Genomic DNA, 22,813 nt, shown 5'->3' on the forward strand with positions numbered 1-22,813 from the left:
TTTTGTTTTATTTCAATAAATTGGATTTTATGTAATTTTCTATGTGCTTTCATAAATTTAATTTATTTCTATTGATTTATGTAACTTCTCAAGAAAATATAAGATAAATTATTTATGTAAGCACTGATCCAAAAATAACATGATAATGGCAACACCTCTAGCCTTACACATGGCACCACACTCCCTCACGCCACCAAAACAATACAACGTATTTTATAAGTTAGATATGAAAGAATTATGTCACAATGCAAAGGCACTTGAATAAAAGTTGTTACCTCTAAGCTATGTAGTGTGGCATGCTAGCGTGTCTATGTCAAGGACAGTGAACAAGGGAGGAGTAAATATGAGAGGGAGGCCAGGAACAATTCACTGGTAGGCTGGGTGAAAGGAGAATAACAGGCTGTGATGTGGCAGGCCTACACTCAGCTCTGTCCCTTTCACCCACCACAGACATCCAGGACAGTTATCATTAGTCCCCTTTTCACACTCCACCTCACATCATTAAAACAATACTGTACAATTTTACATGTAAGTTAGATTTGAAATAAATATGTTGTGTGGCATGCTACTATGTCTGAATCAAGGACACAGTGAACAAGGGTGGGATAAATATGGGATAAAGCAGGGAGGCAATCTTTGTCTCCCCCCCCCACAAAAAATAAAAAATAAAAAAAATAAAAAAATCCATCAGGGTGCCTGGGACAGTTGCCATTAGTCCCAGTTTCATTTATTTAGGCTGTAAGATGTCACTAATGAGCACTGAAGATTTGTAAATACAGCGGTGTCATTAAACGGCAGTGACGCTGTAGCGATGATGCCATTCTGCCATTTTAAAATGGCGGTGACACTTATGGATTAAAGCTTATTATCAGCTCAGACTTCTCACAATGAATAGGCAGGAGGGACAACTAGCTTTGTGAGGAAGGATTGTGGGCTTGAGGGAAAGTGACCTTTTCATCTGAGCCAATGACTATGAATTGGGCAACTCCACACACACCATGGCAAAGTAGATAAGCGGTGGGAAGAGAGCGGCAATTTAAGAGATAAGGGTATGCATTGTTTTGCCTACATCAAATAAAACCTGAAAAATATGTTATCATCCAGTTCGGCATGTTGATTCAGTGAACAACATCAAATTAATGACAACAGAGATATGGTACTTCTCTAAGTGTCTTCTATATTTTTCTCAGCAGGGCGACCCTGCTCAGCACAACCTTCACAAATGTGGTCGTCATCTGTAAAGATCTTGGGCTGGAAGTGACAGCCAGAATTGTTCACAATATACTGCACGAGGCGGGTATCCACCATCGCATTCCCGCCAAGAAGGAATGGTTGACTGAGGAGCATTGTGCTGGCAGATTAGCTTTCGCTGGTCTGGATGTGGAGGAGGCGTTGGACCTGTGGGACAGGGTTGTCTTCACACATGAGAAGACATTTTCCTCCACGAATCATGGCAGAATTCACTTGTGGAGAAGGAACAAGGTTTGGTTTAAAATGTCTTATATATCTAAAACCACTGCCATAAGTAATATATAATTACTAACTCTGCATATAAGACTGGCGATAAACTATAATATACAAGGCAGTTTAAAGTAGCGTTTAGTAGTTAAGAAATTATTATTTAACCCTTACGCCCAGGGTGACCTTCCAGAACGCGCGACCGGTGCGCCCCTGGTAACCTTCCAAAACTCGCACCTTTTTAAGCCATTGTTTAGATGCCCTTCATGGGTTATCAGGTTCCAGTGTGACCACTTGCCTGTCACGCCACACCTCGGCCACAGGGAAGCTTCCTGAACATAATTACCTACTTTTGTGTGTTTCATTTTCATTGTTTGTCCATTTTATCATGTTGTATCAAAGTAATATTGATAAAAGTAGTGTACAGTAATCCCGTTTTACTCTGTTTTTTTTAATCGAGGTTTTGACCGTTCGCGGTTTTTTTACTAATATATATATATATATATATATATATATATATATATATATATATATATATATATATATATATATATATATATATATATATATATATATATATATATATATATATATATATATATATATATATATATATATATATATATATATATATATATATATATATATATATATATATATATATATATATATATATATATATATATATATATATATATATATATATACAATACAGGTATTGAGGACAGGCCAGGAATCCAATGCTCTGTTTGTTCATTTGAGAGATAACAAGCATAGCATTGACGGGGATAATGCCTCCTCAATATTACCTTGTAATTCAATTGATAGTGGGAACATCACAGAATCTAGTCTCATTAAACATACCGAAGCATTCAACATGAATTTGAGTAATGGCATGTACAAACTGGACAATTTTGTAATTAAGAAGATTTGTAACCAGGTGAGAAGGTTGGGTCACCTTACCCTCTGACCTGACTACCGACCGTTGCGGTGCTATTTAAAGATTGGTAGGGTCATTACCTAATACCTGACCATTGTGGACCTGGTCTCACCCTCCTCTGTATATATACACCTTGTTTTGTACTTCTCTTTAGTCTGTCCTCACCCCTGAAGATGTGAAATACACGAAAGCGCTTGGGAACTTCGTGTTTTCTTCTTTCCTTGTGGTAATCAGCATATACCGTAAAAGTCCAAAAATCCGGATGCCAGAAATCCGGACCACCCGAGAATCCGGACTTTTGGAAAACTAATTATTATTATTATTATTATTATTATTATTATTATTTTTTTTTTTTTTTTAGCGGGCTTTTGTGTTTATGTGCGCATGCGTGAGCGCCACAGCTGCACAGCGACAACAAGCGACCACGTGGTCGCCACTTTAAAACGAGCAATCAAACTGTGACAACATACCGGATATACTCATCTATAACCCCCCCTCGTTTATCGGTCGACCCTGATTTTTTGACCAAGAAATCGTTAATTTATGATATTCCTCGTTTATAGTTCGACCCACGTTTTTGAGGGTAAGGGAACGACAAAACCTTCAGTAAAAACGCTCTACATCCTATAAACTGAAACACGAGTGCCGAAGGCAAATTGTTTACCATTTATTATTACGACACTTTACATTGAAACGCGGGTAGTTTCAACAAAAATATTGTATATTTCCATTCAAGTATTTATTCAAGTCAATTAGGAGGGAATATTATTGTAATACAACAGTTTTTTAACTAAACCATTCGAAAAGCGATTACGGTAACATCTTTTGAACGAAAGAAAGCGAAAGTCATTGTTTTCGTCACGATTTTATCCCACTTTCCACTGTAATACGTACGTCATTTCAGCACAAATATTATATTTCTGTGAATGTAGCATATCAAGCACAGTATGAATATAATATCATTGTAATATAACAGTATTTTAACCGAAAACTATTAAAAAAACGAGTAACATCTCTTGAACATTGGAAGGTTAGGTAAAGTCTTTTGTTTTCGTCATGTATTTTATCCTATTTTACATTGAAATACATCACGTTTCAGCAAAATACTATTTATTTTTTAGAATATATTCATTCAGGCACAGTTTAGGTAAAATATACATGTGCTGTAACATTTTTTTAATCGAAAACGATTCGAAAAACACGTACCCTCTCGCCCTGATCAAGGAGAATACTGGGAGGAGCTGTTTGGTGCTTAAGACGATGACAAGGAAAATGATTTTGATGGATTTTAATGAAAATATTCAGAAAGACCCTAGCACTGTCAAGGAAAGTGGCTGCTGAAGGCTTCCAGGACATGGCAGAGGACGAGATTAGGGAGCTAATTGAAGAGCACGACACTAAGCTGACCGAGGAGGATCTACAGGAGTTAGTAGACTCAGGCAAGGAAGAGGAAGCGAAAGGGAAAGAGGATGAGGAAGAGCACCAAGAAATAACGTTGGAGAAGTTGGGGGAGATGACCTGGAATATTGAGGCACTGAAAAACCTGGCCTATAGTATGGACCCCTCCATGGTGCGTGCCCTGAAATTCATGCGAGGGATGGATGATGTTTTTGCTCCATACAAAAACATCATGGAAGAAATGAAAGAAAGAGACGACAACTCCCCATCACCATGTTCTTTGATCACCGAAGGAGAGATTTAACACCATCAATCACTGGCGGCAGTGAGGAAGCAGCTGAATCCACCATCGCCCCCACTTCACCACCCGTTATGGAATTGAGTGACGATGAGCCCGATGACCCCCATCCTTTCGCCGAGGATAGGTATGGTACAGTAAAGTGAAATTTTTATCTCTTTTTTTTTAATAGCTTTTCTTGCCATGTTTATTGTTTGTAAAAATGCACAGCACAGTACAGTTCAGTACTGTACATAGGAAGTGGAGGTGCAGTTATTCACAAAACATTTGTGTTTGTTGTCGGCAGTAGTGACGGTGAGGAGGTGGAGGAGGTGGAGTAGGCGGAGGAGGGAGCGGAGGGAGCGAGTTGGGAGGAGTGGTGGCCTTGGACGCGGGAGCAGGGACGAGTGGAGATGCCAGCCAGCACATTTCGGGTGTATTAATTGTTTTTATAGCTATTTTTGCATTTTAATATTAAATACTGTACATTACGTTTCAACAAAACTACCATTTATTTCTGAGAACATGGAAATGTAATATTTTTGCTGAAATGATGTACGTATTACAGTGGAAAGTGGGATAAAATTGTGACGAAAGCAGTGACTCTCTTTCTTTCATTCAAAAGATGTTGCCGTAATCGCTTTTTGAATGGTTTTCAGTTGTGGGATTATAAGGCTAATGATAGGATAGAATATTATTGTAATACAGTACGAGTAAAATAGTTTTTTAACTGAAAACCATTCGAAAAGCGATTACAGTAAAATCTTTTGAACAACGAAAGAAAGCGAAAGTCATTGTTTTCGTCATGATTTTATCCCTCTTTCCAGTGTAATATGTAAGTCATTCCAGCAAAAATATTATATTTCCATAATTATTTCTGAGAATACGTGTATTCACTCAGTCACAGTTAAGGTAAAATATACTTGTGATGTAATATTTGTGATGTAATATTTTAATGAAAATACGGTATCGTAGTTTTCTTTTGTTTCAAATTTAATTAACAAAGATTGATGTTTCAAATGTAATGGAAAAAAATTTATGTACAGTATCTATAAATAAACTTTAATAAATGAATACTTTATGTTTTACATCGTCCTGTGCTACCATACCATGGATTTGGCTACTTTGGGCTTGCTATGATGACGCAAGAGATCTGCCCTGGTAAATGTACCGACACTCACAGCTGGTGGTGCGTTGGTGCATCGTTTCCATTGTTTACTGGTAGTTACTGGTAAATATTTTTCAACCTAACGAAACTATTACCCTTTTAGAGGTCGACCCCCAATTTTTTGCCAAATAATTTGGTTTTAAAAGCTCGAACTACACACAGGTATATACGGTAAATAAGGACATGGGGGGGGCCAGGGTTTTTTTTTTGGAGGGGGGGGGCAGCACATATACGCGGATTTTTAACATCCACGGGTATATCTGTTACGTAACCCACGCGTATGTTAAGGGCCGACTATACTGCCTCTAGGACGAATGGCTCCCTGTCCCAGCCGCGAAAATGCCGGCAACTTTAAAACTACCCAGAGACATTCTTGGGTACATCCAGGGTGTCATCCGCGAATAACCGAGAACTGCGAAGTAAAAATCAGCGAACTTGGGGGACATACTGTACTGTCATGTTTGTAATCAGTCTCTTTATATTACACTTCAAACATCTATTTGCCAAGTTTAAACTTTTCCTTCCCCCATCCACTAATTATTAGTACTGTAGTTATTTATTCCCTGTATCACAATGTGTATCAACGATTACATAAGTTATGGCTCTTTAAAGCTCAAAATGTGACCCTGTGCAGCTATTCTATTTTGCTGCTAGTTCTTTGTAAACTGAGAACATGGATGTAATTTCACATTTTAAGTCTTGATTATACCTAATGCTCTTATTACATCACTACTGTCTAAAATACCAATAAGTTTCAAAGAATTTCTTTTCCTCCCACTTAACTATGAAATGTTGATATTTGTGGTGTAGTGTGGTAGTGGCAATACTGATTGATAAGTTACTATTGTAATGAGGTTGACTGCAGTTGAGGGGAGGAGTGAGTATTTAGGGGGCATATGGGGGATGGGGGTTGAGGTGAGGAGTGGAGGCTATGGCAAACTGCCATCATATGAACCTTAAACACACTCTATTATGTTAATACCACTAACACTATTGACAGTAAAATATATAAGTGGTAACTATGGTACAGGTATACCACCGATTTTCTAGCACCCTTGGTTCCAAAGCCTTGCCGGATTATCCGTTTTGTCGGACCAACCAAGGTCAGGTAATAATAATTCAACAATACACCTCTAAAGCACCATGGACTGCTAGAAATTTAAATTAAACAAACATTAAATATAAATTAAATGTGAAAGCCATAATTTTAAGCAACATTACTGTGTACACTGTACTCAAATGTACTACACTAGACTAGAAATTTTATCTCTTGTGCAAACTATGTGATGATTATACTCAAATTAATTACTATCTTACAAGGATTCCAGCAATGCAATTTATATTCTGTTAAGTCTAGTCAGCTACATTTTATAAGATAAAAACTTTAAGCCTAAAACTACCTTCACCCTGGCTGGGAGGGAGGGAAGTTAAGTGCCCTCTCGTAATTTTGTCCGGACTAAAGGCGGTGCCGGACCATCAGTTCCCGGATAATTGGTGGTGTACCTGTATTAATTTTAATTTTGGCAGAAAATAAATCATGCATAAGAATCAAAAGACACATGCAAGCCACTCAGGCCAACCCAGGGTGAAGCTTGGTGTATATGTGAATTTATTCGATCACACACACTCAACAAGAGAAAAATTTAATATATGTTAAAGGTTAAGCACTAACCTAACCACCTCCTGTATATTGACAATAAGAGAAGTTTCTGGTTGCTAGTCAGGGTTAGTGCACCTGACATTTACATATTCCTACACTGCCTTGGAAATGGGACGTGATGTTGACCAATAGTGTTGCCTCGACCATTATGTGCCAATTCTGACACCGTCCTCTCTTGTTCTAGGAATATAACATTACTACAGGGTATTTTCATATTTCTGGGCACATTTGACAACATTTAACCTTTAGGCCCCGGGTGACGTTCCAGCACGCGCGCCTATTCCCGCCACTGTTTAAATGCCCAGTGCGGATTATCAGGTTCCAGTGTGACCACTTGCCTGTCACGCCACACCTCGGCCACAGGGAAGCTTCCTGAACATAATTACCTACTTTTGTGTGTTTCATTTTCATTGTTTGTCCATTTTATCATGTTGTATCAAAGTAATATTCATAAAAGTAGTGTAGTTGTATTGTAGTGTAGTATTACTGGAAAATAATGCTATGATTATGTTATAAATGTATTTATTTGTGGAATTATTATTATTTTATGCATTACTTGTTGATTGTTGCCAAGCACTTTTTTATGAAAAATAATGCAAATAAAATATTCAAAATTAATTATTTATAGCAAATAAGTATTAAGATCAGTAAATATATGCATTACTGGCCACCTCGGACACAAAGACGAGCTAAAAATAGCTGCTAAGTGCCGAGGGACCACGAGCGTTAGCCGAGGGACCACGAGCGTTAGCCGAGGGACCACGAGCGTCAGCTGTCAAACAAACACTGTCTTATCTCTCCCCCTCCTCCCTGGGAATGGGACAACTGGCCGCCGCCATCTGGCCGCCGCGGACTGGGGGTAAACTGCAAACGCCTAATTTTGCGCTCTCAAGGCAGGTTAGGTTAGGTTAGGTACTTCATGGGCTGCGGCCAGTTGTCCTAGACCCCTCCTCCCTCCCTCTGCACGGCCAGGGAAGTTTCTAGAGCAGTGGTTCTTAACCTGGCGGGGCGTCAGTATTTCCAGGGCGCAAGCCCTAGGGAAAAAGTAGGAATTTATCTATTTATAATTATAGTTTTTATTCTCTTAACAAGAGCGTGGGCTAATATTGAGAAGTTTATGAAAAAATGCAAAAGTATCGCCTTATAACTTTAGTTTTCTATAGGCTACTTTTTTTACTTAGGGCTTACCATTTTCTGTACTTATTGACCCCCCTCCCTATCCCTCGAAACCCATGGGGGGGGGGGGGTAACTCGTCCTGGACCTGTATACTGCTCGTTGGTGACTGGTGGGCCCCGTTCTCTCCCAGTCTTCTGCACACGTCCGTGGCAATAATTCCTCTTCTCTCACATTTATTCAGTTAAGGCTGTTGAGGTATTTGTCAGGCAACAGTGTAAAAGAGGAAATGGTGTTCTGTCACCCCATGGAAAGTTGTACAACAGCAGCAGCTATTTTTCATGATGTATCAAACTTCTTTCAGGAAAACCAACTTTCGTGGGACTCGCTGGTAGGGGTGTGCACTGATGGAGCTCCAGCCATGCTTGGTCTGCAGTCTGGATTCATTACAATGGTGAAAGAAAAAAATCCGTCTGTTGTAGGTACACACTGCATACTTCATCGTGAATCCTTAGTATCCAGAACTTTACCTGCTGAAATGAGGGATGTCCTGAACGTGGCTATCAAGGTAGTCAACTTTATCAAAGCTGGAGCCTTAAACAGTCGTCTCTTCAAACTGCTGTGTAAAGATATGGAATCTGAACATGAAACCTTGCTTTTTCACACGAACGTACGATGGCTATCAAAGGGGAACATACTTGGACAGCTTTATGAACTACGAGAAGAAGTAGCAATATTTCTTGATCAGAAGGCAGATCTCCATGACAAGTTCCAGTCTGAAGGCTTCTAGCAATCTCTAGCTTACCTGGTGGACATCTTCGAAGCGTTGAATGCTCTCAACCTTAAACTACAAGGGAAAAACATCAACATCATCATGCACCACGACATCATTCGAACCTTCATGGCCAAACTCGACCTCTGGAAGTGTCGAATTCGGCAGGGAAATACAACCAGTTTAGTAACTTGGATTCTGCTCTCATTCACGGTAACCTTGATTCTGAGTTAAAGAAACAAATAATCATTCATCTAACTGACTTGAAAACAGAATTCATCAGATACCTCCCAAAGATAGTTGAGAAGCGTGAGGCCTGGAAATTCATCAGGAACCCATTTCAATGTGAAGTAGCTGATGTTTCGGATGAAGTGCAAGAGGAGTTTCTTGAGTTGAAGTTCAACTCCACAGCTAAGGAAGACTTCAAAGAATTGGATCTTGAGACGTTCTGGGTCAAGTACCTTCCTGTTTACCCTCTGATCTCACATCAGGCTCTTCGGATTTAAACTATGTTCGGATCCACTATCTTTGTGAAGCTGCATTTTCCACGCTCGTTGCTCTCAAGACCAAGTACAGAAACAGGCTGAACGTTGAAGGGGATTTACGTTGTGCACTCACTGGCATTCAACCACGCATTCAAGATCTAGTAGCTAAGAAGCAGTGTCAAGTATCTCACTAATTTATACTCAATAAAAAGAATAAAAAGACAATATTTTTCATTTTTCTTTAAAATCTGGGAGGGAATTTTATGCATAGATGCAAGGGGGGCGTGGAGGGCAGGACCAATTCCTAGAGGGGGCGTGGTAGTAAAAAGGTTAAGAACCACTGTTCTAGAGGATCAATATATAGTTTTTCTTACTTATTTTTTATTGTTATATTATTTTAAAGGTTAAAAATTACTTTTGGAAAAGTAGATTTTTCCCGATTTACCCGGGCGCGGCGACGGCGGGCAAGGGGGGGGTTACTGCCACCAGGACCCTAACCCGGGGATTAAGGGTTAACCCATTATGAAGGTTGACTCTATACAAGAAGTTGCTAATTTTCTAGCCTATGCTCTTAATTCATAATAGGCTGCTTCTGCTTTCATCTATCCCTATTATACAGTACAGAAATAATACTTGGCAATTTCCTCCTACGCAAAACGCGGTGTTTACCACCATCTACCACCATCCGTAACTGCCCACCCCCCGTCCCCTTTCACAGTGTTATCAGAATAACAGAACTCTAACAGCTGCTTTGTGCTCATTGGTATCCTATTTGTAAGGTTCGAATTTGTGGGTTTGTGTAGCATTTGGAAATTTCCCCAGCTGTACATGTGGGGCTTTAAGCCTTTGTGTAGAGGGTCCCCCCCTCTGTGCTGAATAAAATCTCCTGGCATTACCCAAACAAAATTTCAAAAGTGGCATCCCTATAGTGAAGGGGGCAATAATCCTGGCTCACAGGATCACTAGGTGAAGCAGTAGCAAGACGCTGACTCAAGGTATTTTTAAACCGTAGGAACGCTGATGTGTTTGGCATCCCAGAGTTTGATCTCGTGCAAATTAAAAATATAACACTTTGAATTGATAAGTTTAGCATTTCTTTTTCAAATAAAACCATATTTAAAACCAAACTCAGCGAAAGGAAAACATCTCAAACCTGTATACGTACTGTATAGTGAAGTAGACTTCCTTTGGTGCATCACTAAAGATTAAAACCATATGTCTTGGCTGGGCCTCACAGTCTAGCACTGCATCACAACCAGTGAAACAGTTTCTCAGCAATTTTCAGGTCCTCCACTGCATGTACTTCACTTCTGTATACTAGTGGCACATAACATTTTAAGATGTTTTATGGATTTTTTTCGTAGGAATGTATCTCAGTCTTTATAACTGGAGTCTCTGGAAACTGTGACCCGATTTATGAAAGTGTTTTAGGAATGGAACCCTTTTGTAAATCAAGGAATGCCTATTATATCCAAGGTGCTCCAGACCACAACCTGCTAAGCACTAGTGGGGCCAAAAGGGAGTTATTTATACCCCTTTAGACTTCCCCCCCTCCCCTACACACTCTATCTAGAGAGATAATCCTGTATATTTCTTGTTATATTAGTATTGAGGTTTGGTTAGTAAAGTATGTTTTTTTTTTTTTTTTAGGCAATGTTGAGAAATTTTATCTGGAATTTTCTCCATTTGTAGTTTTGACGCTTAACAGCTTGTGGTCTGGAGCACTTAATATATCATACCACCTGTATCTTTCCTTGTGCACAAATAAAAAGCTAAAACAAGGGAAATCCAATAAGTCTCTTCACTATAAAAATGCAGTTAACCCCTTGTGTACTGGGTTGCCTCTGAGCCGAATAAAATCGTTGGGTGCGAGTCAAATAAATTATTGAAAGTGGCGTCCCCATAGTGAAGGGGTTAGGCGTAATTTCTTTCTGGTATAGAGTTTTTTACAAATGAATTAAAAGTAATTCAGCGACCTGAGGAGCACGTACAATGACTCCAAACTTACGTTCTGAGAAGAAATGAAATATCTCAGAAAAGTGAGCTGGATGTTCTACAGGTCCTGTATCACACGATGGATTTGGTGAGGAATCGTGACAGGTGATTAGCAAACAAACCCCAATCTCCCTATTAGGATTCGGCATGCATCCAAATGATTATGTTAGATTGGGGGCCTTTAATGAACTGGGGCCCGTTTGACCAGCATCCTCCTGACACATACATAGGGGTAAATGTGTCACCTACATATAACAGTACAGTAGTCAGTTCTGAGTAGTATTGAAAATAACACTGCCTTAGTAGTTCACAGTAATGGTGCTTTACACAAAGTATTGAAATAGTCATAATGAAAATAAACTCAATGTAGAATTTTGTACCACGTGCCATGAGGTTTGATACAGTTATGACATATGAATGGAAGGAAACAACAAACAAATTTGTATCAGTATATAACAGTGAAAAAATGGTGCACCTTGACTGTTAAGGAATAAGCTTACCACGTGTTGGCTATCCACAGTTGCTGATTATAATGCCATTTCACATAAAAATATGGAAGAGAACTAAAATAATTAAAAAAAAATATACATGTGAAAACTTGTGATTACTGCACACTGCCTGTCTCACTTAGTTAGGTTAAACAAAAATATCTAACAAAAGTCTAAATCTTTCATTCTTCACAGCATAAATTCACATCATGTTCACATTTCACAGGCATCTAACAACCCTAAAATCATCACCTTCAATTCATTTCCTCCAAAAAATTAGTAAATATACTTTTCAAGCAGCCAAAATCCAATGTCCAAGCCTCCCTAGTACTGTATCTATGTCTGCCAATAGTAGCTATGTCCTTCACCCATTTTAAGCCTTGTGTGCTAAACATCAATCAAATTCTAAGTATGTTTGGAGGCCTCTAGCTGACCTGTGGGAACTTGCAGAGAGAGGCGTTTGTTATTGGACGGTCTTAGCCGACGCATGGCGTGACGAGCAGTTGGAAAGCGCTGGTGGTACCGCTCATCTCTGAGGAACTTGACAGTGACCAAATTGCCTGTAATGTAAGAGGAAAACATTTTTATGCCAAATTAAATAATGAATCATACATCATTCCTTAACTATTTAGAATGTCCTATGGAAAATTTAGGTCATAATAAATAACCACAGTTTTCTATAAAATACTGTAGTCCACAAAACATGTAGCTATGCTTTTTTTATTTGGTCCCCCGTCATACGAGTCCATTTTCTCTCACATCAGGACGCCTGAGTCCTCCGTTTTCTCTCTTAATCTAAGAGTGCACCAGAAACTTTACTATTTTTAGTAATGCCACAGAATTTGAAATTGCAACCCCAATTGCAACTTGCAATTGTTGAGGCAACTAGATATGTCTGATTACAGGAAATGTGTTATTGTCAATTTGTAGGTGAAAGATTTTATCCTCAATAGATGTAGGTTAACATTTCACCTGTAGGCAAATGCTTAGAAAAGCCTAAGGAAGGAAGCATATTCCTTTAACACATAATATCTGACCAGTATGGGGAGGATCATCGTGTCTCCATCAGGGGGTCGTGGAGTGGTGGTCCAGCAGGCGTCATGTGTGTTTTTTTTTGGGGGGGGGGGACGTATATGCGATCGGACGTTGTTCGGTCGGATGTTAACCGGCGCATGACTGTACAGTGGTCCCTCGGTTAATGAACACAATTCGTTCCACAGAGTCGTTCGTTAACCGAAAATTTCGTTAACCGAATCCATTATTTCAATGGGATATTGGGTAATTGGTTCCAGCTCACAGAAAAGTACATACAAAGTAAAGCCAAAAATGCATAGTCAAAAAAATTCCTAAAATTCCCCTAAATCGCCCTTAAATCACTATACAGTCATGCGCCGGTTAACGTCCATCCGAACAACGTCCGATCGCATATATGTCCGTGGCCCATGAAAACATATTTGAAAAAAAAAAATAATAATAATTCAGATAACGGGACGTAGCGGATGCAAGTGGCCTTAGAGCGGGCACAGTCACGTATGCATCGCATGTTCTTATAGATTGTGCTGCCAGGCGTATAATGATACAGTACAGTAACTATATATCCATATGTTTTGATAGATACAAGAAATGCCTATGTTACTGTTTTATGTCTATTGTAGTGTACAGTACACACTTTTAATTTGATTTCCTTACTTACGAAATAAAAAGTTTACAAACTGTATAATAATTTATGCTTTGTTTTTGCTCTCGACAGCGCAAAAAACATCATCAGCGTCCATTCCTGATTACCTCCGCGTATCGTGAACGTTAATATTCCATTGTCTTTTCAGTTGATTTTATTAAAATCAATCCACCCTAAAGTTAATCATGGGTCCCAAACGCAGCTCAACCAGCCCTAGTGGTAGCAGCAGCAAGAAACAACGCAAGAGCATTGATTTGGAGGAGAAGCAGAAAATAATAAGACAGCATGACGGAGGTAAATCTGTGAATGCTATCGCACGTGAACTGGCATGTCGCACTCTACGATCACTATGATAATGAAAAACAGAGAGAAGATTCTTGAAGCGGTAAAAGGATCGGCTTCACTGAAGGCAACAAGAATGACCAAGTTTCGAGAGGGGCCGATATCAAATATGGAAAAGATGCTGATGACCTGGATTGAAGACCAGACTCAAAATCGAGTCCCACTCAGCACGCTAACCATCACGGCCAAAGCAAAAAGTTTGTTCGAGATGTTGAAGCAACAAGCAGGAGCCGACTACGACAGAGAGTTTTTCGCAAGCTCTGGCTGGTTTAAACGCTGTAAACATCGCTATGGGCTACATAACGTCAAGGTCAGCAGCGAGTCGGCAAGAGCGGATTCTGCAGGCGCGGCGGAATTCATCGAAACCTTGGACAACCTAATCGTCGAGGGAGGATATTTGCCCCAGCAAATAATTAACATGGACGAAACCTCCTTGTTTTGGAAGAGGATGCCTGTAAGGTCATTCATACACAAGGAGGCCAAGTCGATGCCAGGCTTTAAGGCATTCAAAGACCAAGTGACTGTGATGTTGGGGGGGAGTGTTGCCAGATTCAAGTTGAAACCTTTTGTGGTGTGTCATAGCAAGAACCCCAGGGCTTTTAAAAAAGCCAACAAACATACGTTGCCAGTGTGTTATAGAGCCAACCAAAAGTCATGGATGATGCAAGCATTGTTCCAGGATGCTCTTCTCAACTGCTATGCTAGTGACCTCGAAAGATACTGCATAGAAGAGTTCAAAATTTTGTTGATTTTGGACAATGCTCCAGGTCACCCCCCATTCATTGGTGAACCTCCACCCCAACATCAAAGTGGTTTTCCTGCCGCCGAATACCACCTCTTTGATTCAGCCTATGGATCAAGGGGCTATTGCAGCTTTCAAGTCCTACTATCTCAGGAGGACCTTTGCAATGGCTATTTCTGCAACGGATGATGGCGAGAAGACACTGAAGGAGTTTTGGAGAGAATACAACATATACCACAGCATCAAGAACATTGCTTAGGCCTGGGATGATGTCACAAAACAATGTATGAACAGAGTGTGGAAAAAAGTATTGAAGAGATATGTGCACGATTTCAGGGGTTTTGAGACGGTCACAGAACTCGAGAAAATTACGATCAATCTTGTGAACATGGCAAATGAGCTGAACCGCGGCGCGGACGACAACGATATAGAAGAACTGCTAGACGTTGTTCCTGAAGAATTAACCAACGAAGAGTTGTTAGAGTTACAGGAACATCGAACAGCTAAAGAAGAGGCAAAGGAAAAGGAAAGTGAGGAGGTGGAGGAGATACCGAAGAAGTTCACTGTAAAGGGGTTATCTAAGTTCTTCGCCGACCTTAACACTCTGCTGAAAAGTGCCGAAGAGATGGACCCCAACACTGAAGGCTTCTCACTCATAGAGAGGAATGCACATGCAGTGTTTGCCGCATGTCGTCAAATCTACGAGGAGAAGAAACAACTGACAAAACAAACAACGCTCGACATTTTCATAAAAAAAATAAGCATAAAAAAAAACAAGTCATCCCCGCGACGAACCTCAGCCAGGCCCTTCACATGCTACAGATGATATCGTCATTGAAGCTGCAACTGAGGAACCTGTGTATCAAATTGGTAGCAGTGACAGTGATGTTGATGATCCAGGAATGGCTTAAAAATTGTGTAATGTATATGTAAATTGTATACTGTACTTAAGTTAAATAAGTGAAATGTAATATTTTATTTTCAAAGTAAAACCTAAGAAAAGTCCATCAGATTTAAGGATACGATACTGCATCTACTTCTCAATCGGTGAACAGTGTAGTGTTTAATTTTACTTTACTATACAGTACTGTACCTGTTTTACTGTATGTATATTATACCTGTATTTCTTTTACGACAATATGTTAGCTATTGTAGACATTATGTTATTTTATTAGCCTTCCTAACCTCTGTGTTTCATTAGTTGTGTACGTTATCTAGTGAATTTAGTGAATAATGTACAGTACAAGTACACTGCAATATTCCACATATACGTAAGTATAAATACTAAGTTTACTATGTGATGATCAGACAACGTCCAATGCGGTTAACGTAACGTTTCCAAGAACACACACAGGTGTACCCCGCTTTACGCGGTCAATTGAACCCACAGGGTACCGCGTTAAGTGAACAACAGAACATATGGGATTAATTCCAATAGAGACTGGCCCGACCCCCAAACTCTACTTTTTCCGACACAATACCTATGTTCTAGTAAAAAAAACATCTTAATTTTATGATGGTACATGCACACAATTAATACTTAAGAGAAATAGAGAAATACAGTCACTAAGTTAATGTCCATTCAAATAATGGACTCAACTCCCTCCCCCTCTTCTCACACTACACTGCTGGCTCTTCCCTCTCTGAGAAATTTTGGGGGGAAAACCACTAGATTTTAATAAATAATACCTCAAACTAAAGTTAGGATAATATAATTGACATTGCTGGATTCCTTGTAAGACCAGGAATATTTTGAATATAAATGTCATATATTTTGCACAAAAAATAACATATTTACTCAGAGTAAACATTATATCTAAAATTTGTATGTCTAATGCAAAGTCTATGATGTTTATATTCAAAATGATCACCAAATTATAAGAATTCCAGCAATGTAAATTATATTCTGGCCGGGTAGTTTGTATGAATTTTATGAGCTAAAACAAATATCTTCAGTTGTACAGCTTACTTCCTCTTGTTGTATAGCTTACTTCCTCTTGTTGTATAGCTTACTTCCTCTTGTTGTACAGCTTACTTCCTCTTGTTGTATAGCTTACTTCCTCTTCTTGTATAGCATACTTCCTCTTCTTGTATAGCTTACTTCCTCTTGTTGTATAGCTTACTTCCTCTTGTAGTACAGCTTACTTCCTCTTGTTGTATAGCTTACTTCCCCATGCAGTATAGCTTACTTCCTCTTGTAGTACAGCTTACTTCCTCTTGTTGTACAGCTTACTTCCTCTTGTTGTATAGCTTACTTCCTCTTGTTGTATAGCTTACTTCCTCTTGCTGTATAGCTTACTTCCTCTTGTAGTACAGCTTACTTCCTCTTGTAGTACAGCTTACTTCCTCTTGTTGTACAGCTTACTTCCTCTTGTTGTATAGCTTACTTCCTCTTGTTGTATAGCTTACTTCCTCTTGTTGTACAGCTTACTTCCTCTTGTTGTATAGCTTACTTCCTCTTGTTGTATAGCTTACTTCCTCTTGCTGTATAGCTTACTTCCTCTTGTTGTATAGCTTACTTCCTCTTGTTGTACAGCTTACTTCCTCTTGTTGTATAGGTTACTTCCTCTTGTTGTACAGCTTACTTCCTCTTGTAGTACAGCTTACTTCCTCTTGTTGTACAGCTTACTTCCTCTTGTTGTACAGCTTACTTCCTCTTGTTGTACAGCTTACTTCCTCTTGTTGTATAGCTTACTTCCTCTTGTTGTATAGGTTACTTCCTCTTGTTGTATAGCTTACTTCCTCTTGTTGTATAGCTTACTTCCTCTTGTTGTATAGCTTACTTCCTCTTGTTGTATAGCTTACTTCCTCTTGGTGTATAGCTTACTTCCTCTTGTTGTATAGGTTACTTCCTCTTGTTGTATAGCTTACTTCCTCTTGTTGTACAGCTTACTTCCTCTTGTTGTATAGCTTACTTCCTCTTGTTGTACAGCTTACTTCCTCTTGTTGTACAGCTTACTTCCTCTTGTTGTACAGCTTACTTCCTCTTGTTGTATAGCTTACTTCCTCTTCTCATAGGCTGACTTTCTCTTGTTGTAGGCTTACTTCCTCTTGTTGTATAGCTTCACTTCCTCTTGTTTTATAGGTTACTTCCTCTTGTTGTATAGCTAACTTCCTCTTGTTGTATAGCTTACTTCCTCTTGTTGTATAGCTTACTTCCTCTTGTTTTATAGGTTACTTCCTCTTGCTGTATAGGTTACTTCCTCTTGTTGTATAGCTTACTTCCTCTTGTTGTACAGCTTACTTCCTCTTGTTGTATAGGTTACTTCCTCTTGTTGTACAGCTTACTTCCTCTTGTAGTACAGCTTACTTCCTCTTGTTGTACAGCTTACTTCCTCTTGTTGTATAGCTTACTTCCTCTTGTTGTATAGGTTACTTCCTCTTGTTGTATAGCTTACTTCCCTATGCAGTATAGCTTACTTCCTCTTGTAGTACAGCTTACTTCCTCTTGTTGTACAGCTTACTTCCTCTTGTTGTATAGCTTACTTCCTCTTGTTTTATGGGTTACTTCCTCTTGTTGTATAGCTTACTTCCTCTTGTTGTATAGCTTACTTCCTCTTGTTTTATAGGTTACTTCCTCTTGTTGTATAGCTTACTTCCTCTTGTATAGCTTACTTCCTCTTGTTGTATAGCTTACTTCCCCATGCAGTACAGCTTACTTCCTCTTGTTGTACAGCTTACTTCCTCTTGTTGTATAGCTTACTTCCTCTTGTTTTATAGGTTACTTCCTCTTGTTGTATAGCTTACTTCCTCTTGTTGTATAGCTTACTTCCTCTTGTTTTATAGGTTACTTCCTCTTGCTGTATAGCTTACTTCCTCTTGTTGTATAGCTTACTTCCTCTTGTTGTACAGCTTACTTTCTCTTGTTGTACAGCTTACTTCCTCTTGTTGTACAGCTTACTTCCTCTTGTTGTACAGCTTACTTCCTCTTGTTGTACAGCTTACTTCCTCTTGTTGTACAGCTTACTTCCTCTTGTTGTATAGGTTACTTCCTCTTGTTGTATAGCTTACTTCCTCTTGTTGTACAGCTTACTTCCTCTTGTTGTACAGCTTACTTCCTCTTGTTGTATAGCTTACTTCCTCTTGTTGTATAGGTTACTTCCTCTTGTTGTATAGCTTACTTCCTCTTGTTGTATAGCTTACTTCCTCTTGTTGTATAGCTTACTTCCTCTTGTTGTATAGCTTACTTCCTCTTGGTGTATAGCTTACTTCCTCTTGTTGTATAGGTTACTTCCTCTTGTTGTATAGCTTACTTCCTCTTGTTGTACAGCTTACTTCCTCTTGTTGTATAGCTTACTTCCTCTTGTTGTACAGCTTACTTCCTCTTGTTGTACAGCTTACTTCCTCTTGTTGTACAGCTTACTTCCTCTTAACTCAACACTGCACTGCATTATATATTGTCAATATGTAAAATAAATTTCAAAATGACCAATAATTTGCTTGCAAACACAGAAAAAAAAAAGCATTTAGTTGAAGAGTCTTAAGCAAGATGTTACCTCCACTGAAAAGACAGAGAGACTGGCGCCTGTTTGGTGTGTTGACAGGCTAGATGGCGTGCATAAAACTAGTTTCCTTACCTTCAATTATGTTCAATAATTGTTAAAATGACTAAAAAATTTAATATTAAACCTTTAAAATTATTGAATAGTCTAAACTTCTTAATATTTACTAAAATGGTAAGGAATATAAGCCCTAGAACTGATTACTGTATTGACGGACTAATACTCCAGCTGGTGGACAGCCAAATGCAAGCGAAAACATGTTGAGGTCGGCTCGTAACAAACTCGTTAATTGAGGGATTGCTCGTTAACCAAAGTTAAGAATCTTATGGAAGGTAACTCGTTAACCGAAATCTCGTTAACCGAGGCGCTCGTTAACCGAGGGACCACTGTACAGTATATGTAAATTGTAAAATTTTAAATAAGAGAGAAAAACAAAATATGTAGCGTTTTAGACCCGCGCGCTCTGTTTGCACCACACGATCAGACTGAAACACGTGTGAAGTTTTTAAGCGTCCTCAGTGATTTCTGATTACTGTTCCTCCAATTTCGTGACTATGGAAAAGAAGAATATCTCCGGGAAGCGTTCTGGTGATCGCATTTCCGGTGGTGATCAAAAAAGAAAGGCTATAACACTTGAAGGCAAGCTTGATGTTGTCAATCGTTTTGAAAATAAGGAAAAAACATGTGATATTGTGCGTGCAACGGGAATAAAGGAGTCTACTTTACACACCATTAGAGACAATGCAGCAAAGATTAAAGCAAGCTGTATTGCTGGAAAAACACTGAGTGCTAGCAAAAGTGTGAGATCACAGCCAAAGGAACTTGAGGAGATGGAATGGCTTCTAAGTGTTTGGACAGAAGATCAAACGAAAAAGCGATCTGGGACCAGCTTCCTCACCATTAAAGAGAAAGCCTTATCAATATATGAGGACCTAAAGAAAACCTGCACCTGATGATGATGATACTGATGATGACAATGACAACTGTCAACTCCTGTCTGCATGACTCCTCAACATCAACCGTCTCCCCCATCAAGTTATATTCATATTTTTTCAAGGTAAAGTGTAACATTTACTGTATAATTTCATTATTAGATATGAATGTAACATTTATTTAGACTGTGCTATCCTTTGTGTTAGGCTAACTACGAAATTTTTTTCGATTTCGAGTAATCTGCACCTAACCCTATTTTCTCCATAAGCCTTGTTATTTCTATTACGCGAATTTCTATAACACGATGTTTTACAAGAACACAACTATTGCGTTATAGCAGAACTGACTATACTCCAAAAACAGGCCAATACCATCGATAACAATTCCTTGGAACACCCCTAGTCTTAACTTCATGTAGTGATGTCAGACATATACTGTAGCTCTATTTCAGGGATCCCCCACTTGAATAATATAAAATTTTTGGAGGTATAGATAAAGTACAGTAATAAAAATATTGACAAATTTAAAACTGAGATGCAAAATCAATGCCAATGTTTGAACACATATCAGAGCTGCAGTTCTGCTTCACTGAGCTGGGACAGTGTTACCACAGAATGGGGGTTCCCAATTAATTTTAAGCACTTCTGGAATAGCTAAAGACAGTGGCCAGTCAATCCAGCCACCCAACCCAACTCCTGTCAATTCAACCATTGCTTGTTAATTTGAATCTAGAGAGGCAATAAAGGTCACAAAACTGGAACTTGAAACAAACAATAAGTTCTTGGGTCATTTGGGGTTAAGGGGACCATGGATTCAAGGTTGGTCATACAGGGTCTCAGGTTAAGAATCATTGCCCTTGAGAAATTTGAAGTTTAAAGACCTTGCTGTTATGTCTTTTCTCTCTTAGTCACATGCTTTCTTCCTTTATTAGAACTCTCTAAAACATATCAGATTAAGTGTTTGAAGAGTTTGTTTATACTTCATTCTCTTTGCCTCTCACTTACCATCATACCACCAGCCGTGTAGTGCTCTGAACGCTCTTCCCACCTCTGCGAGGGAGGCACACTTGAGGTAAACACAGCCCTCCCGTGATCCCCGGTCCACTGCTATGTGCACGATGCTGATCCCTTCACATTTTTCAAGAATACTGTCTTGGATTCGTAAAGGCCAACTGTCCCCAAACTCTCTGAAAAAAAAAATAGTAAAGTTTAAAAAATTTAATGAATTTACTGTAAGAACTCAACATGGCATGGTTTTTAAGTCACATGAATTCAGAGAGAAATATACCAAAAGCTTAGTACAGACAATGAACAGGGTAGGGAGTCATAACAGCCAAACTGCATCTTGATTAAAAGTGCATATGGCAGTTCAGAATGTAGTATGACAGATCACATAAACTGTAATGGCTGGGCCACCCCTTCAACCATTTTAAATCTGACTGCCTAATAATTGAGGAATTCAAGGAAAAGGGACTCAGCCACAGGGCGTCAGTTGGGCTCTGTTGACAGTGGAGTGAACATCTATTTTGTTGGTATCTTGAATATTTTTGCATTTTTTATTGAAATTATTGGCCATTCTGAAATTTAGTTAACATATTGATAATATATAGCGCAGTGTTGATTTAAATAAAATAATCTTGAATTACATCTAGTGAACTTAAAATTTTATTGGTGAAATAACGGCATCAAGTATGGGTCCCCTGAAAGGTGATTTCTCCTCCATCCCCACTTCCTTCTCTTCTCCCTTCTCCTCCACCCCCATTTCTAATTCCCATCATCATCATCATCAACCTCAAAGTAAGTGTACTTTACTACATTTTTTCTTTACTTTGAATGTACTTTTCTGTGAGCTGGAACCAATTACCCAATATCCCATTGAAACAATGGATTCGGTTAACAAAATTTTTGGTTAACAAACGACTCTGTGGAACGAATCGTGTTCGTTAACCGAGGGACCACTGTACAGCTCCTCCCCAACTTACGACCTACTCGACTTACAACCACCCGCACTTACGACCTGCCTCAGTCATACCAAAATGTTGTCAAATTACGTATTTTCGAGTCGCAACGTCAGTACAGACAAAATTTTCGTTTGTAATTAACTTTAAAATGGCTGGTAAGCTTAAAATTGAGAGTTTTGTGGTGCTGAGAAGAAAAAGAGACACCCATTTTAGATTTTCTATGTATTATTTAAGCATTTTCGACTTACGACCTGGATTTGGGTCTCTAACCCCGCCGTAAGTCGGGGAGGAGCTGTATATATTAAATGCATCCTCTGAAAGCGTGAATTTGCTACCCGAGTTTAACAGTTAATTCATGTAAAATTCTTCTGATAAACTTCCTACGTGCTTATGTTTGAAATAAGGAATGTATGTATCTTTATATAATTTAGCTAAATATCTTTCTCGACAGAAACGATCATCTCAGCGATTATGAATAAACTCATTTAGAAATACATTATTACTTCAGGACAAAATCGGACAGGTTTGCAACAGCCAATCAACTTAACTTTTGAGGAGGGGCGGGGCATCTTTTCTCAGCTGGGAAAAAACGTGTTATAGACCTTGAGCGCCAACTGTCAAACATGTCACTGTCACCTCCCCTTCCTCCCTCCACCCCTCCCAGCCAGGGTTTGGTGGCTATACACATACAGTAGGCTTTAAGTTTTCATCTTATGTATCACAGACTAAAGTTAGGAGAATGTAATTTGCATTGCTAGAATCCTTGCAAGACAGTAATTTATTAGAATATAAATGTCATATATTTTGCACAAAAGTTAAAAATATTAGCCATTTGTAATTAGAAGTAAAATTTGTTTGTCTAATGCAAACTATAGCATGTTTATATTCAAACTAACCTCTA

General features: G+C 38.9%; 1 protein-coding gene across 3 annotated transcripts in view; it reads right to left on the reverse strand.

The window, feature by feature from the left end:
• The window catches only part of LOC121868997, a 192,695-nt gene that overhangs the window by 44,057 nt on the left and 125,825 nt on the right, over positions 1–22,813 (reverse strand). For 2 of the 3 annotated variants that reach the window (XM_042370056.1, XM_042370058.1), the window contains 2 exons: positions 20,957–21,138; positions 12,190–12,315 (listed from right to left, as the gene is read on the reverse strand). In XM_042370056.1, coding sequence (XP_042225990.1) covers positions 12,190–12,315; positions 20,957–21,138 — 308 coding nt within the window. Of the gene's footprint in view, positions 1–11,703; positions 12,316–20,956; positions 21,139–22,813 lie in introns of those variants that run through there. The other variant, XM_042370057.1, reaches the window with a different exon arrangement.

Source organism: Homarus americanus, unplaced genomic scaffold, assembly GCF_018991925.1.
Source record: "Homarus americanus isolate GMGI-L3 unplaced genomic scaffold, GMGI_Hamer_2.0 scaffold24694, whole genome shotgun sequence".
Lineage (NCBI taxonomy): Eukaryota > Metazoa > Arthropoda > Malacostraca > Decapoda > Nephropidae > Homarus > Homarus americanus.